Here is a 14091-nt window from a genome sequence, read left to right on the forward strand (position 1 = left end):
AAATCCGCCTGCCTCTGCCTCCCGAGTGCTGGGATTAAAGGCGTGCGCCACCACGCCCAGCTAGAACTGTTTTGTCAAGGCAGCCAAAATAGCCTGAGTCAAAGCTGACCACTGGGTTGTGCTTTCTGCACCTGTACATGAGCTGATTGTGGTTTTTGCCCTGGAAAACATTTAGGGTTGTAGTCTTAGCTCCCGAGTCTTTAGCTGCATCAGTATCAATCAGTCTTGGGCTGTGCATTCAGTAAACTATGCTTGCTTAAATGAGACTGGAGTGTGGTGATTCCTGGACAGCAACAGACAACATATATAAGCTCTCCCCCAAGAATGAATTGTTTATTTGTATGTGCACGAGTATTTGCCTGTGTGTATGTCTGTGCACATGGCAGTACCCACAGAGGACATGTGAAGGGTGTCAGATTTCCTTGAACTGGAGTTAGTTATTAGCCATGTTTCAGGTGCTAGGAACTGAACCTGGGTCCTCTGGAAGAACTGACAGTGCTCTTAAACACTGAGCAAGGAATGTCCTTTGCCAGGACTTTAAATCACACGTCAAGTTTAAAAATAGAAGGCTTGGTGAGAGGAGGTAGCTCAGTAGGCAGAGTGCATGCTTGGCACACTTGAAGCCCTGGGTTCTATTTGAAGCACTGCATACGCCTGTTGATGTGCCTGCCTGGAATCCCTGCATTGGGAGACAAAGGAGGGTCAGAAGTTCAAAACCAGGCTTGACCAGAAAGCGAGTTAGAGAATAGCCTGGGGTATGCAAGATCTTAAAGAGGGCAGGAGGGAAAGCAAGACTTACTTAGGGGTAGAGATGCTCCTTTAATATGGGATTACCTTGGATACAATTAATCTATCCTATCTATTCATTTCTACCTCAGTAAAGGCAGCACTCAAAGACTGAAACTTAGTTCTTTACATATTTAGTTACCTGGTGAGCCTCAGTCTCCACTGCCTCCCTCCATTAAATGTTTTGGTCGTTTGTCTCAGAGGCCAGGTTAGTAGCCGGTAACTGAAAGCAAAGTGATAAACAGGATATAACACAGAAAGAAACGAAGGGAAGGTTGATTTGGCCAGAAACAGGATTTAATAGTCTTTAATAGAGGAAACGACACTAGACAGGAATTTGGAGCACTCACCAAAGGAAAGCCAAAGACAGGGCTTTTAATACATCAAGAAGGGATGACCTATGCGCGCACGCTCACGTGCGTGTGTGTGTGTGTGTGTGTGTGTGTGTGTGTGTGAGCACACTGCAGTTGGTGTTCCAAGTACAGACAGCAAAGGTAAAAGAGGCAAGCAGAGTTGATCTGGAAAGTAGGTTGGATTTGATCTTGTAGACTTGACTCTTCAACTTCACTGTGCAATGAACTGCCAACAGCACTTACTTAGGCAAGCTGACAGTTACATGCTTTCTTTTATAAGAGCTGCCTTGGGCTGGAGAGATGGCTCAGGTTAAGAGTGTCCACTGCTCTTCCAAAGGTCCTGAGTTCAAATCCCAGCAACCACATGCTGGCTCACAACCATCTGTAACGAAATCTGATGCCCTCTTCTGGAGTGTCTGAAGACAGCTACAGTGTACTTACATATAATAAATAAATAAATAAATAAATGTTAAAAAAAAAAAAGAGCTGCCTTGTCATGGTGTCTCTTCACAGCAACAGAACAGTCACTCAGACATACATTCTACACTCTGAAATTTCCACTCTATAATTTATATATAATATATATGTATGTATGTGTTGCAAAAGACACAAACAAAAGGATTCAACACTTTTTCCAAAAGCCAAATCACATTGGCACATCTATAAAACACAGAATTTGTCACAATGAAAAAAAAAATTAGTCTTATTCATACAAAAGACAGCCTAAGATATTTGTGTCTTGTAATTGTCAAGTATCTACTAGACCACCATTTTCTTTTCTTTTCTTTTTTTAACTTATCATTCCATTTGTTTACATCTCAAATGATATCCCACTTCCTGGTTACCCCTTCGCCAACCCCCATCTGCCCTCCCCCCTCCCCTTTACCTCTATGAGGGTGCTCCCCTACCCACCCACACTCTCCCACCCCACAGCCCCAGCATCCCCCTATGCTGGGTCATCAAACCTCCCTGGGACCAAAGGCCTCCCTTCCCATTGCTGTCAGACAAGGCCATCCTCTGGAGCCATGGATCCCTCCAGGTACACTCCTTGGTTGGTTAGACTACCGTTTTCTAATGATGAAAATACATGAAAAACTTTTCATATTCTAAGGAATCAACATGAAAATCATTTGTTTTTAAAATGCTAACATAAACCCAAGAGCACATCTCATAATCCCAGCACTTGGGAGGCTGAGACAAGAGGATCAGTAGCAAATCAAGGCCCAATTTGGCTACATAACAAAGCTGAACCCAGTCTAGAATACAAGAGATCCTAGCCCAAAACTCAAAAAAAAAAAAAAAAAAAGCCGGGCGTGGTGGCGCACGCCTTTAATCCCAGCACTTGGGAGGCAGAGGCAGGTGGATTTCTGAGTTCGAGGCCAGCCTGGTCTACAGAGTGAGTTCCAGGACAGCCAGGGCTACACAGAGAAACCCTGTCTCGAAAAACCAAAAAAAAAAAAAAAAAAAAACAAAAAACAAAAAACCCTAACACAGAAACGGTAAGTGATAATAACAACCTCATTAAGTTACTCCAGCTCCCTTCAGTCTCAGGGTTTCGCCATGCTTTTTATTTTATTTTATTTTGGTTTTTCGAGACAGGGTTTCTCTGTAGCCCTGGCTGTCTTGGAATTCACTTTGTAGACCAGGCTGGCCTCGAACTCAGAAATCCTCCTGCCTCTGCCTTCTGAGTGCTGGGATTAAAGGCGTGTGTCCCTGTAAGCACAGGGAAAACATAACGTCCACCCCAATCCCTGAGTGTGGATGGGAGGGAACACAGGACCCACCCCAGCCTCACTTGCGTGCTGTTCTGGGATCTTGGAAGAGAAACACTGACAGGTGTTGAGAACGGCACAGACACGATTTCCTCAGACGGTTCTTTCTAGTCTCATTTTTACCCGTTCAGAGACTAAATCTTGTTATGCTGCACAAACTTCACCCTACAGGTTTAAGTGAACAAATGGCCTTCCTACCACAGTCCTCCAGGTACCCGCCTATAGGTCCACAGTAAGGGATTAAACCCCACCCACAGTCATGACTTAAAAGATAAGAATGAGGGCTGGAGAGGTGGTTAAAGTTCGCATCACCCTTCTAGAGGACCAAAGCCAGTTCGCAGCAGCCACGCTGGACAGCTCACACACAATCTCCTGTAATTCAGCTCCCGGAGGACCCAGCACTCACATGCACAGAACACCACAGGTGTACACATATACTTAATTAGTACAAATCTTTTTTTCAGAGTTAAAAAACCAATACAATATGTAGCAGTGTAAAACTGTTTGTTTTTTTAATGGCAGGTCAAATATCCTGAAACATACATATATTCTGATAGTCTTCTAACCCCAGTTGAATTCAAATTTTAAAGTAACACACACGAGCTAAGAGAATTCAATATTGTTCCAAGGCACTTACTGAATCTCCATGACTAGATGAAAACAAGAACCATTAGGATGAACAATTAGACAGTATATAGTATAAAAATAACTTTTTGCTTACAATTTACAAAATGTATTATTATTACAATCTTTGATCTCTGATAACCTGCAATGCTGGCTGCATGAATCCAGCAAGTTTAAAATTCAGAAACTGTTTTCTAAAACTTCAGGGCAAATAATTTACAAGTAAGATACACAAAGACTTAGACCATGCAGAAATTCTTACATCTTCTGTTAATAATATTTTAGGACTTTATCAAATTATATACCTACTTGCCCTGTACATATACAAAATAATGCATACATGATAAAACAGCAAAAGAGTAGTCCTTTAACTCAATTTATCATAAAAGTATTACTATATTAACAGGTCTACAAGCAGCTTGTAACAGGGTTAAGAGACATTAAGGCAATAATACTTGAAGTTACAAAATAAACAATATAATACTTTTTCCTAAGTGTAGTATAAGGCAGGTAGATGGTCCCAGCAAAACATTAAGCTAACAATCTACACTGCTATCAGTCCCACATTTAAAGATGGAATACTATAAACCTGGCTTTCAGTGGCACTTGAATTTTCCAGTATAATTTAAAGTGTCTTTTAACTCCCTGAATCATGTCCATTCTGAAGGTGGATCTCTTGGTCCTTTAGGTTTTCCACAGCGATTACCAAAACCTATTGCCAAAGAAACCAAAATAACAAATTAACATTCAAAAGGACTTTTAAAAAGTAATTTTTAAAGAATACATCCGTAGCTGTTCCCCCAAACCCAATTATCAGGGTCACCCCTACCACTGCAACAGAAACCAGCTGTAGCCTCCTTTCCACTCACACACACAGACACATATACAAAGACCTTAATAACAACTATATGAAGATGATAGAGGTCCCTAAAGAAGAAATTAATAAATCCATCGAAGAAAACCAGAAAAACAAACAAAAATTGGACAGAAAGAAAGCCAAGGGTGGGAGGAACAAACAAACAGATGAAGAAAACTAATAAAACAATTCAAGACCTAAAAATGAAAATAGAAGCAATAAAGAAAACACAAATTGATAAAAAAGAAATTCAACAAATTTATAAAGTTTTCCTAACTAAAGAAGAATATGCCTATAATTGTATAAGCACACAGAACACCAAATAGATTGGACCAGAAGGTCCCCTCACTACTAATAAACAAAACATTAAACATACAGAACAAAGAAAGATTATTAAAAGCTGCAAGGGAAGTCAGGTAGTTGATCCCAGCCACACCTTTAATCCCAGCACCCAAGGCAGATCTCTTGAGTCCCAGGCCAGCCTAATCTACAGAGTAAATTCCAGGACAGCCACGCTTCACAGAGAAACCCTGTCTTAGGGGAAAATGCTGAAGGGAAAAAGACCACACAACATACAAAGGCAGACCTATCAGAATCACATCTGACTTCTCAATGGAGACTCTCAAAGTCAGAAGGGCTTGAACAGATGTCTCACAGGCTCTAAGAGATGACAGTCTAGACTACTTGACCCAGCAAAACTTTCAATCACCATAGAAGGAGTAAATGAGACATTTCATGATCAAATTTAAATAGCTATCTACAAATCCAGCCCCACAGAAGGTTTCAGAAGGAATACTGAACCCAAGGAACTTAACTACACCCATGAAAACACAGGAAATAAACTCAGACGAGCAAATCCAAAAGGAACACCCACACCCACCACCACCAAAATAATAGGAATTAACAATCATTGGTCATCAGCATCTCTCAGTATCAATGGTCTTAATTCCTTAATAAAAAGACACAGACTAAGCCGGGTGGTGGTGGCGCACGCCTTTAATCCCAGCACTTGGGAGGCAGAGGCAGGTGGATTTCTGAGTTNGAGGCCAGCCTGGTCTACAGAGTGAGTTCCAGGACAGCCAGGGCTATACAGAGAAACCATGTCTCGAAAAATGAAAAAAAAAAAAAAGACACAGTCTAACAGAATGTATGTATGCTGCATACAAGAAACATACCCTAATATCAAGCATAGACATTACCTCAGAGTAAAGAGTTAGAAGAAGATATTCCAAACAAATGGACCTAAGAAGCAAGCTTGTATAGCCATTCTAATATCTAACAAAATATATTTCTATCCAAATTTAATCCAAAGAGATGGGAAAGGACAGATAGAAGCATTGAAAGAGAGCCATTATGCCTGGCTTTTAGAATTATGAAGTAAATTACCAATATCTGTGACTTCTGCTGGACTTTTTGTTATTTGATCTTTCTTGTCACTGAAAGCAGGTGGAGAGTCTGCAGAAGCCTCTGTGTGGATGCCCCCTGCATCTAAGATAAAAGTCCTCATTAGTCACCATCGTTAAGGCAGCATCACACTCACACCACTTATAGAATAAAAGAAAGAGCAAGTTTCACCTTATGGCTGTCTTTTCTAGAGATTCCATGATAAATACAAGGAGCGGGGTGACGAGGGTGTGTGTGTGTGTGTGTGTGTGTGTGTGTGGTGGTGTTTCGAGACAGCCTCACTGCATGGCTGAGGCTGGTCTAAAGTTCCATCTCTCCTGTGGGCTAAAATCAGCAGCATGAACTACAGCCCAGCTTCAGTCGGGCAGTCTACAGGTCGGTAATGGGAATGTGCTTGTGTACTTACCTCATTTCATCAGCCCTAAACATGGCATGCTATATTTTCTTAAAGTGGTTAGAGTGGTTAAACAGGTTTCTAATTGCTGGGCAATTTCAATTTCCTACTCCCCTGGCCAAACTAATTTTTTTGATGTCTTCTTGTTTAAATTGTTATTATTTTACTAATTTAAAGAGCAATGAAAAGATTACATTAAAAAAAATAAGACTAATTCTTCTACAACTTTTCCTTCCCTCTTTTCTCTCTTCCTCCTTCTTCCATTGAGAGGGAACATGCTAAGTAAACCAGGCTGGCCTCAGATTCATCTGCCTCTGCCTTCAGAGCGAGTGTTCAGATTACAGATACGCAGCGCACCCAGCATCCTTTGTAGTTTCTGTCATTCTCCTTCAACTTCAGGGAAAAACCTTTCTGGAAACACAGATAAGTCTAAAGGTGTTCCCTGCCCTTAAGGTCTGTTGTGTCATTCTTTGCCTAACCCCCAACCCCAATTCCATTTTTCTTTGTTTTCTTTCCATTTTGCTAAAACAGAGTCTTGCTATGTAGCCTAGGTTGGCTTTTAACTTCTAACCCCCTTGCCTGCTTCCTAAGTGCTAGAATTTCAGGCATCATCATCAGGCCCTCCCTACTTGGTTTCCTTTTAAACCACATACATTTATTACTTATGGTAATGCAGGTGCCACAGCACGCGTGTGGAGGCCAGAGGACAACTTTCAGGAGTGGGTAACTCCTACCATATGGATCCTAGAGATTAAACATAGGCTGTCAGCCTTGGCAGAGAGTGCCTTTACCCAGGGAGCCATCTCACCAGCCCTAAAACAATTTTCTAAAACGAACAAACAAGTTCAGCTCAAAGGTACACAAAGTCCTGCCAAGAGCAGGACAGGACCTGGGGATTACAGCCTTCCAGTTGCTGGCCTAGTAAGAGACACGCACAAGTCATCTTAGTAGTGTGGTGAACTTCATAATAAGATTACAGGCAGATATGATGGGAACAGGAGAGATAACGAGAGGTGGCAAGGTCCTCAGGGCCACCTTCTAAGACAAAAGAGGACGCAGATCTAAAATGTCAATCTTAGTCAAGTGAAGGTCAGCCAGGAACAGGACTCAGCTTTAGAAGTCAAGGTTTAGAAAGGCAGAGGTACAGGAGATGGCGCTACCTGGAGCACAGGGAAGGAGCAGGGACACCAAGAGCCCTACTATACATGTTTCAGAAGAGTAAGAGTGGGAACGCACAGCAACTATCACAGTAACAGCAGTGTCATTAGTAACTTGTTCCACTTGAGGATGGTGAATCCTTCAAGCACTCCTTCCCCCACTCCAGTCTGAGACAGGTCTGTATGGCTTTGACCTTCCAATCCTTCTGCTCCCTTCGAGTGAGTTCTGGGCCTGCAGGAATGCCTGATGTCTGAAGGGCTGGGAACTCAGGACTTTCAAATGCTAGACACTCACTGAGATATCCTCCATCGAACACAGAACTTCTAGCTTGATACTATTAACTATTGATTAAACATAAACACCTTCAACAGTTATGGGCACATTTCCTTCTTGTTGGTCAGTCTGCAGCATTCACTTACACAGAAATGAACTGCTAAGTAATTGTTGTTAATTTTTGTGCTAGAGAGTAAACCTAGACTTTAGGCCTGTTAACTATGTGCTCAATCAGAGCTATACCCATAACGTCTAGATATTTTAATAAATAAGAAATGCAACAACTATCCAAGAAGCAACACATAAATTCATAACTTTTTTTTTTTTTTTTTTGCTTTTCGAGACAGGTTTTCTCTGTGTAGCCCTGGCTGTCCTGGAACTCACTTTGTAGACCAGGCTGGCCTCGAATTCAGAAATCTGCCTGCCTCTGCCTCTGCCTCCCGAGTGCTGGGATTAAAGGCGTGCGCCACCACGCCCGGCTAAATTCATAACTTCTGATAATAAATGTTCCCATGACTTTCCAACTCAGATCAATAGTATCTATGAGTGAGTCAGCTTAGAAGAATTATGTCACAGAACTGTGTTTTCTCAAGCAGTTATCCTAGAGACCTTCATATATAGGAATAACCAAAGAGCATGAAGCAAGGTATGTGCTATTTTAAATAAATTAATCTGCAAAGTTTCTGGTAAAAAGGAAAAATAACTTACCATGTTTTTCATTTCCAGAGGTTGTCAAGCCCTGTAAAGACATTTTATATTTATTACAGAAAGTTCATCATATGTGCAATAAATAGAACACATAATCTATTATAGGGATATACCCCAAGAAATTAAGGTGTATAAAAAAAAGTCCTTTATTTTTTGAAACAGAATCCCATATAGCCCAGGCTAGCTTCAAACTCAATATGTAGCCAAGGGTGGACTCAAATTCCTGCCATTCTTTCTCCCATCTCCCCAAGTGCTAGGATTATAGGAATGCACGCCATGCTTGATTTGTGTCTTGATTTTCAATATCAAAGAAAAAGAAAGCATTGGTGTATCATTATGCTTGCAATTTTGTTATGCTTTACTTAACGTGCGTGTGTGTGCGTGTGTATAGAGCTGAGAGTGTGTGTGAGTGTGTGTGTGTGTGTGTGTGTGTGCGTGTGTGTAGAGCTGAGAGGATGACATCCGGCATCCTATTCTACCACTCTCTGCCTTATTCCTTTGAGTCTCTCACTGAATCTGGATCAGTGCTTATCCTGTCTCTACTGCTGTGCAGCCCTGGGGGCTGGGGCACACCTAGGCCCTCCCTCATGCTTGAAGAGGGATTGCTCTTAGCCACTAACCCATCTCTGCAGCTTAGTATCCTGATGTATATACTGTAAAGGGAAACTTCTACATAAAAACAAAACCAACACCCCCACCTAGCTAATGCATGGAGGAACACAGAGCTGTAATCTACTATATTTTATCCAATTGTGGTGTTCCTGAGTCCAAGTTACCACTATGTACTTTTCCTTGAATATAAAATAAACCTAGGGTGGTTGTGATAGGGGCACAAAATCTAGTTATAGTGGTTTACTCCATCAATACTAAGTCCTATTCATACCTCCAAAATGATTTAAAACATGGTCTAGTTTATGCATTTTTCAAAAGCTGTCTAACCGAATAACAGTTGGAAGAGATGGCCTTATGAAAATATAGTGTATCTTACATTTTTTTTTAAAGATTTATTTATTTATTTATTATATGTAAGTACACTGTAGCTGTCTTCAGACACTCCAGAAGAGGGAGTCAGATCTCTTTACGGATGGTTGTGAGCCACCATGTGGTTGCTGGGATTTGAACTCCAGACCTTCGGAAGAGCAGTCGGGTGCTCTTACCCACTGAGCCATCTCACCAGCCCGTATCTTACATTTTACATCAACTTTTAATCTGAGTATACAGCCTGATGTAGTAGTGCATATGTGTAATATATATAGTCCTTGAATTGAGACTGTAAAGGCAGGAGGGCCAATGGTTCAAGGGCAGGCCTGGGCACAAGGTGAGTTTGAGGACAGTCTGACTATGGGGGACCCTGTCTCAAAAAGTAACAAACAAACAAACAAACAAACACCTGTAAAACACTAATGAAAAATGGCCAAGTGCAGGAATGGAGGAGGCTGGTAACCGAGGATAACAGGCTCTAAGGTGGAGCTAACGTAGAGCTACTCCAGTCCCCACACGACTCACTTCAGATTCGCTTTGTTCAGACCAGTCCTGACTTGGAAGTTCATGCCACTCAGATCTTACAGGCATATCTGGGAACAAGAAAAGAAATCTCAATATTGAAACTTCTGTCTTTATATTAAAGTCATTAGAAAAAAGAATCCTCTAACTTTTACAAACCATCTTCATAACCATGCCCCTTCACAGCTCAAGCTGAATGTTAGCTTCCACTCACCAGAAAGTGAGCGGCAGGAAGTTGTCTGGATTAGTGAATGACACAGCAACTGCCCTCGCTGGGAATACATTGGAAACTGCATTTGCCTTCTTCATTCTAGTAGTTTCCAATGACTACCACAAATATAGTCACTTAGCGACTTTAGGTACGGAAAAATACTACTTAAAGAGCTTCAAGTGAGTAATAAAAAACTGTCAGCATCAATTACAACTTACATTTTGACTTTAATTACTCAGTATAATAGTTGGCAGATTAAATAAGCCCAGCAATGTGGAAGAAATACTCATTGTGCTCACCTGCTAATACAAAAGACTCGGGAGTTCGTTCAGGTAAGGGAGGAGGCGACTCCTCACTAACATCAGCATCTGAATTAAACACACAAAATTCAGACAGTTAAAATTAGTAAAATACCACCTAAACGGAGAACCAACTTCCTTGATGTCTTAAAAAAAACAAACCACGCCTTTAATCCCAGCACTTGGGAGGCAGAGGCAGGTGGATTTCTGAGTTCGAGGCCAGCCTGGTCTACAAAGTGAGTTCCAGGACAGCCAGGGCTACACAGAGAAACCCTGTCTTGAAAAACAAAACAAAAAACAAAAAAACCCAATCATCCAACACTGAAAACATCGTTACCACTCAATTCATGATCGAGAAGAGTAAAGAATCTCAAGGAGCAAATCTCACGGAGCAAAGAAGGAACAGACTCCATACTACGTACAAAGCAAGTGCCTGCTACAAGTCTGTAGGAGCCGGAAGACGTTACTCTGATTGCACGGAGGCTTGCTGTTCCTGATGCTCTGTGTGCAAAGCAGCAATCTGCTCACCTGGTTAAAGCCAGTGTTCCCTAAATGACTGACAGCATGACTTTCATGAGTTGTGGACAGCACACCATGTGCTGTGGTTGGGTGGACTGTGCAGGGAACTCGAAAAGGCTGAGCAGGTGCAGTCCCCAGCACCCAGGCACCTACCTGAGACGGTAGGCGGCTCCCGCTCCCTACCAGATTTCTGGCCTGGAACATGTGCCACACTTTCCACGTAGGAAACGTGACCGGTGGTCAGAACAGAGTTCCATGCTAATGGGGTATCTAGATGAGTCCTGAGGGTTTAGCCAATAAGCTTCCCCTCTGGACATTCCTTCCTGCAAAAGGTATTTAATCTCTGGCCCACCTCAAGGACTTGTTATGCACACATTTTCTATGATGACCAATCAATAAACAGTTTGGAACCAAGGACTGTCTCTTCCATCAAGAACTGCCACGGGGAGCATGGAGAAGGCCTTCACCTAAAGAGCCACAACCTATGGGCCACCTCCATTCTTGGCTCTTCTGAGACTTCCACTGGCATCTGGATGTCCAGGAGTCTGAGAACCTGGCCCCAGCTCATTGCAGGCTCATGGACCCCTGACCCACCGTCTCTGACTCCTCTGTGGTTTCCAGTGGTGATTGGACACCAAGGAATCAGGGGACCCCAGTTTTAGCTCCCTACATCGTAGGCTGCATTTTCCCACCCTGAGTGGTGTATCAGTGCTACTGACAGTGGGCATAGGCTAAGTGCAGTCTACTGTCTCAGGGTTTAGTCTGTCCTGTGGCATTTCCACACCCTAGCAGCGGGGCAAAACATGGAACCACAGTGCGCCATCCATCTGTTCACTCATGGAAAAATTATGTACTTGGTCACATCTCAAGCAACTACAGTAACACTTTAAGTCACGTTATCTATTAGATAAATACAGCTACTAATATCTTAATAACCATATATTTACTGCCAAGTACTGTGAACAGTATCATCTGACTGTGTCAAGGATATAAACTGAAGTCATTTTAAAGGCTTTTACAGCAGTAGAAACCTACCTAGCCCCTAGAAAAGATAGGAGGTAATGCATTAATTAAGGTTAGCCTCACAACTCAGGATAAACCAGTGTATTGGATCTCTGAATTCCTGCTCTAGGGAGAGAAAGAGAAAAAACAAACAAACCAAACCAAAACCTGAGACCATACTAGAGCTATGTGTGTATACCCAGTCTAGGCAGGATAGATATGGGAACTATACTGATGAACCTATACTATTCTGTCCAGGCTTTATCCTTATTTTCTTTGAAAATGAGTGGCCTGGCAGGACATTATCCTTTTACCATATTTGATAGTACTAAAAACTGAATATTAAGTACATTTTCAACAAGCATTGAGGCTGGCGGATTGCCCGTGTCCCTCATGTTTATAGAGCTGGTGACATCACACAAAGTATAGCCTTCAGTCCACAGTTCCAATATAATACTTGATAGATTTACCTAGAGTGGCACTAAGAAAGTGCCACAGTAAGAAACCGTTATTTCAAGGAAGGACACACAACACTGGGACTAAGTTCTGCACACTGCTAAGTATTTACCAGGTTCTTTCTTGACAGTCACTTGTCTGTTTTCTAACTGGTCCTTGCTTCTCAACTGCATGCTTCTCCTTGTATCTATAAATGGCCTTTCACATACTTCAGGCTTTCTGTAGACCTTACATAATCATGACTGGAGTTAGAGCTCAAGGCTAGAGCATGTAAGAGACTCAAGTCAATTCCCAGTAGCCCCTCCCCAACCCAAGACTTGTTCAACTAGAGACTGCCATGTTTTACAAAGGCTTCTCAACATTACACAGTGTGTGGGGCCTACTCAGGTCAAATCTGAATCAGATTTCAGGCCTGAGAAAATAATGAAATTTCAGGCAATAAATAACTTATATAAAATATTATTTTTGCTATCAATAAAAATATTAGGATTAATTCACCAACAATTTTGTTTTACAAAGCAAGTAACAAATTAAATAATAATTATAAAACAAACAGTACATGATATAATCTACAAGGTAAGTAGTTAGGAACAATAAAAATACGTCTACTTGTTCTTTTACTTCTTTATTTTATGCACACTGGTGTTTTGCCTGCATGCATATCTGTGTGAGAGTGATAGATCCGCTGGAACTAGAGTTATATAGACAGCTGTGAGCTGCCACATGGGTGCTGGGAAGTGAACCAGAGGCCTCTAGAAGAGGCCCAGTGCTATTGATAATTGAGCCATCACTCTATCCCTGAAAAATAACTCTACTGTGACAGTCAATGGTAGTACATTCCTGGGTATCTCAGAGTATAGGGGATTGAGCCAGAAAGATGAAGCTGCAGGCCCTTGTCTCTAAAACAAAGCAAGAGGAAAGGCGCCACAAAGATTTCAAGAACCAAATGCTCTATAGCAGGCATGGTGCATCAAACTAGAATCCCAGTGCAAAGGAGCCAGGAGGATCCCGAGTTCCAGGCCAGTCTGAAATACATAGGAAACCCACTCTCAAAATCTTAGTGTGAGTGAGTACACGTGTCCTCTGGACTTGGCCTCTGCTTAGGGAAGAATCATTAAGGAGCAAACCTGGTGACAGGGTATATAGACACCCTGCTCAGTTTTGAATGAATAAAACTGCCTCTAGTTAGCTGAGTAGTTATGGCTTAACTTGCCAGCTCAAAGTAACTTTATTTGTAAGCATTTATGAAAAGAGCTCTTTAAAAAGTTACTTTGTAGTCATTGACCGGAAAATAGGACTATTAAGTATTTACAACAAGCACAGGTGAAATTAAATGGCTAAGCAAGGGTTCTATAGTATTTGTATCACTAATTCCATTGACACAAAGATCAAATTATGGTAACAATAAATATAAACTTATAACTAAAATATAAGGACAGGGGACTGGACCTGAATTTTTGTTGTTGTTGTTGTTGTTGTTTTTTGGTGGTACCCCTTTCCTCCTTGTCCAGCCTTAATGTGATGGTATGTGCCTGGTCTTATTGTAGCTTGTAGGTTGATAACCCTGAGAGGCCTGCTCTTTTGCTAGGGGGGTGGGGGTGGGGGTGGGGGAGGGAAGACAGGAGAGAGGGAACCTGTGATTGGAATGTAGTGTAAGAGTAGAATAAAAACACAGTAATGTAAATGCAGAGATGTTGAATAAGGTTGTATACTTCTATAAAGCAATCCTGCTCATTACAGGCATCTACACTAGTTGTATACTTCTATAAAGTG

The 14091-nt window shown here is 41.7% G+C and overlaps 1 protein-coding gene across 4 annotated transcripts in view; it reads right to left on the bottom strand.

Annotated features, from left to right (window-relative positions):
* Positions 1–3387: 3387 nt before the first annotated feature.
* The window catches only part of Ptpn12 (protein tyrosine phosphatase non-receptor type 12), a 72423-nt gene continuing 61719 nt past the window's right edge, over positions 3388–14091 (bottom strand). For 2 of the 4 annotated variants that reach the window (XM_029477245.1, XM_029477243.1), the window contains 5 exons: positions 10342–10410; positions 9835–9902; positions 8329–8359; positions 5778–5879; positions 3388–4247 (listed from right to left, as the gene is read on the bottom strand). In XM_029477245.1, the coding sequence (XP_029333105.1) occupies positions 4186–4247; positions 5778–5879; positions 8329–8359; positions 9835–9902; positions 10342–10410 (332 nt within the window). In that variant the 3' untranslated portion in view covers positions 3388–4185. Of the gene's footprint in view, positions 4248–5777; positions 5880–8328; positions 8360–9831; positions 9903–10045; positions 10104–10341; positions 10411–14091 lie in introns of those variants that run through there. The other 2 variants (XM_021163661.2, XM_029477244.1) reach the window with 2 other exon arrangements.

The sequence above is a fragment of the Mus caroli genome, chromosome 5 (genome assembly GCF_900094665.2).
Source record: "Mus caroli chromosome 5, CAROLI_EIJ_v1.1, whole genome shotgun sequence".
NCBI classification, from domain to species: Eukaryota; Metazoa; Chordata; class Mammalia; order Rodentia; family Muridae; genus Mus; species Mus caroli.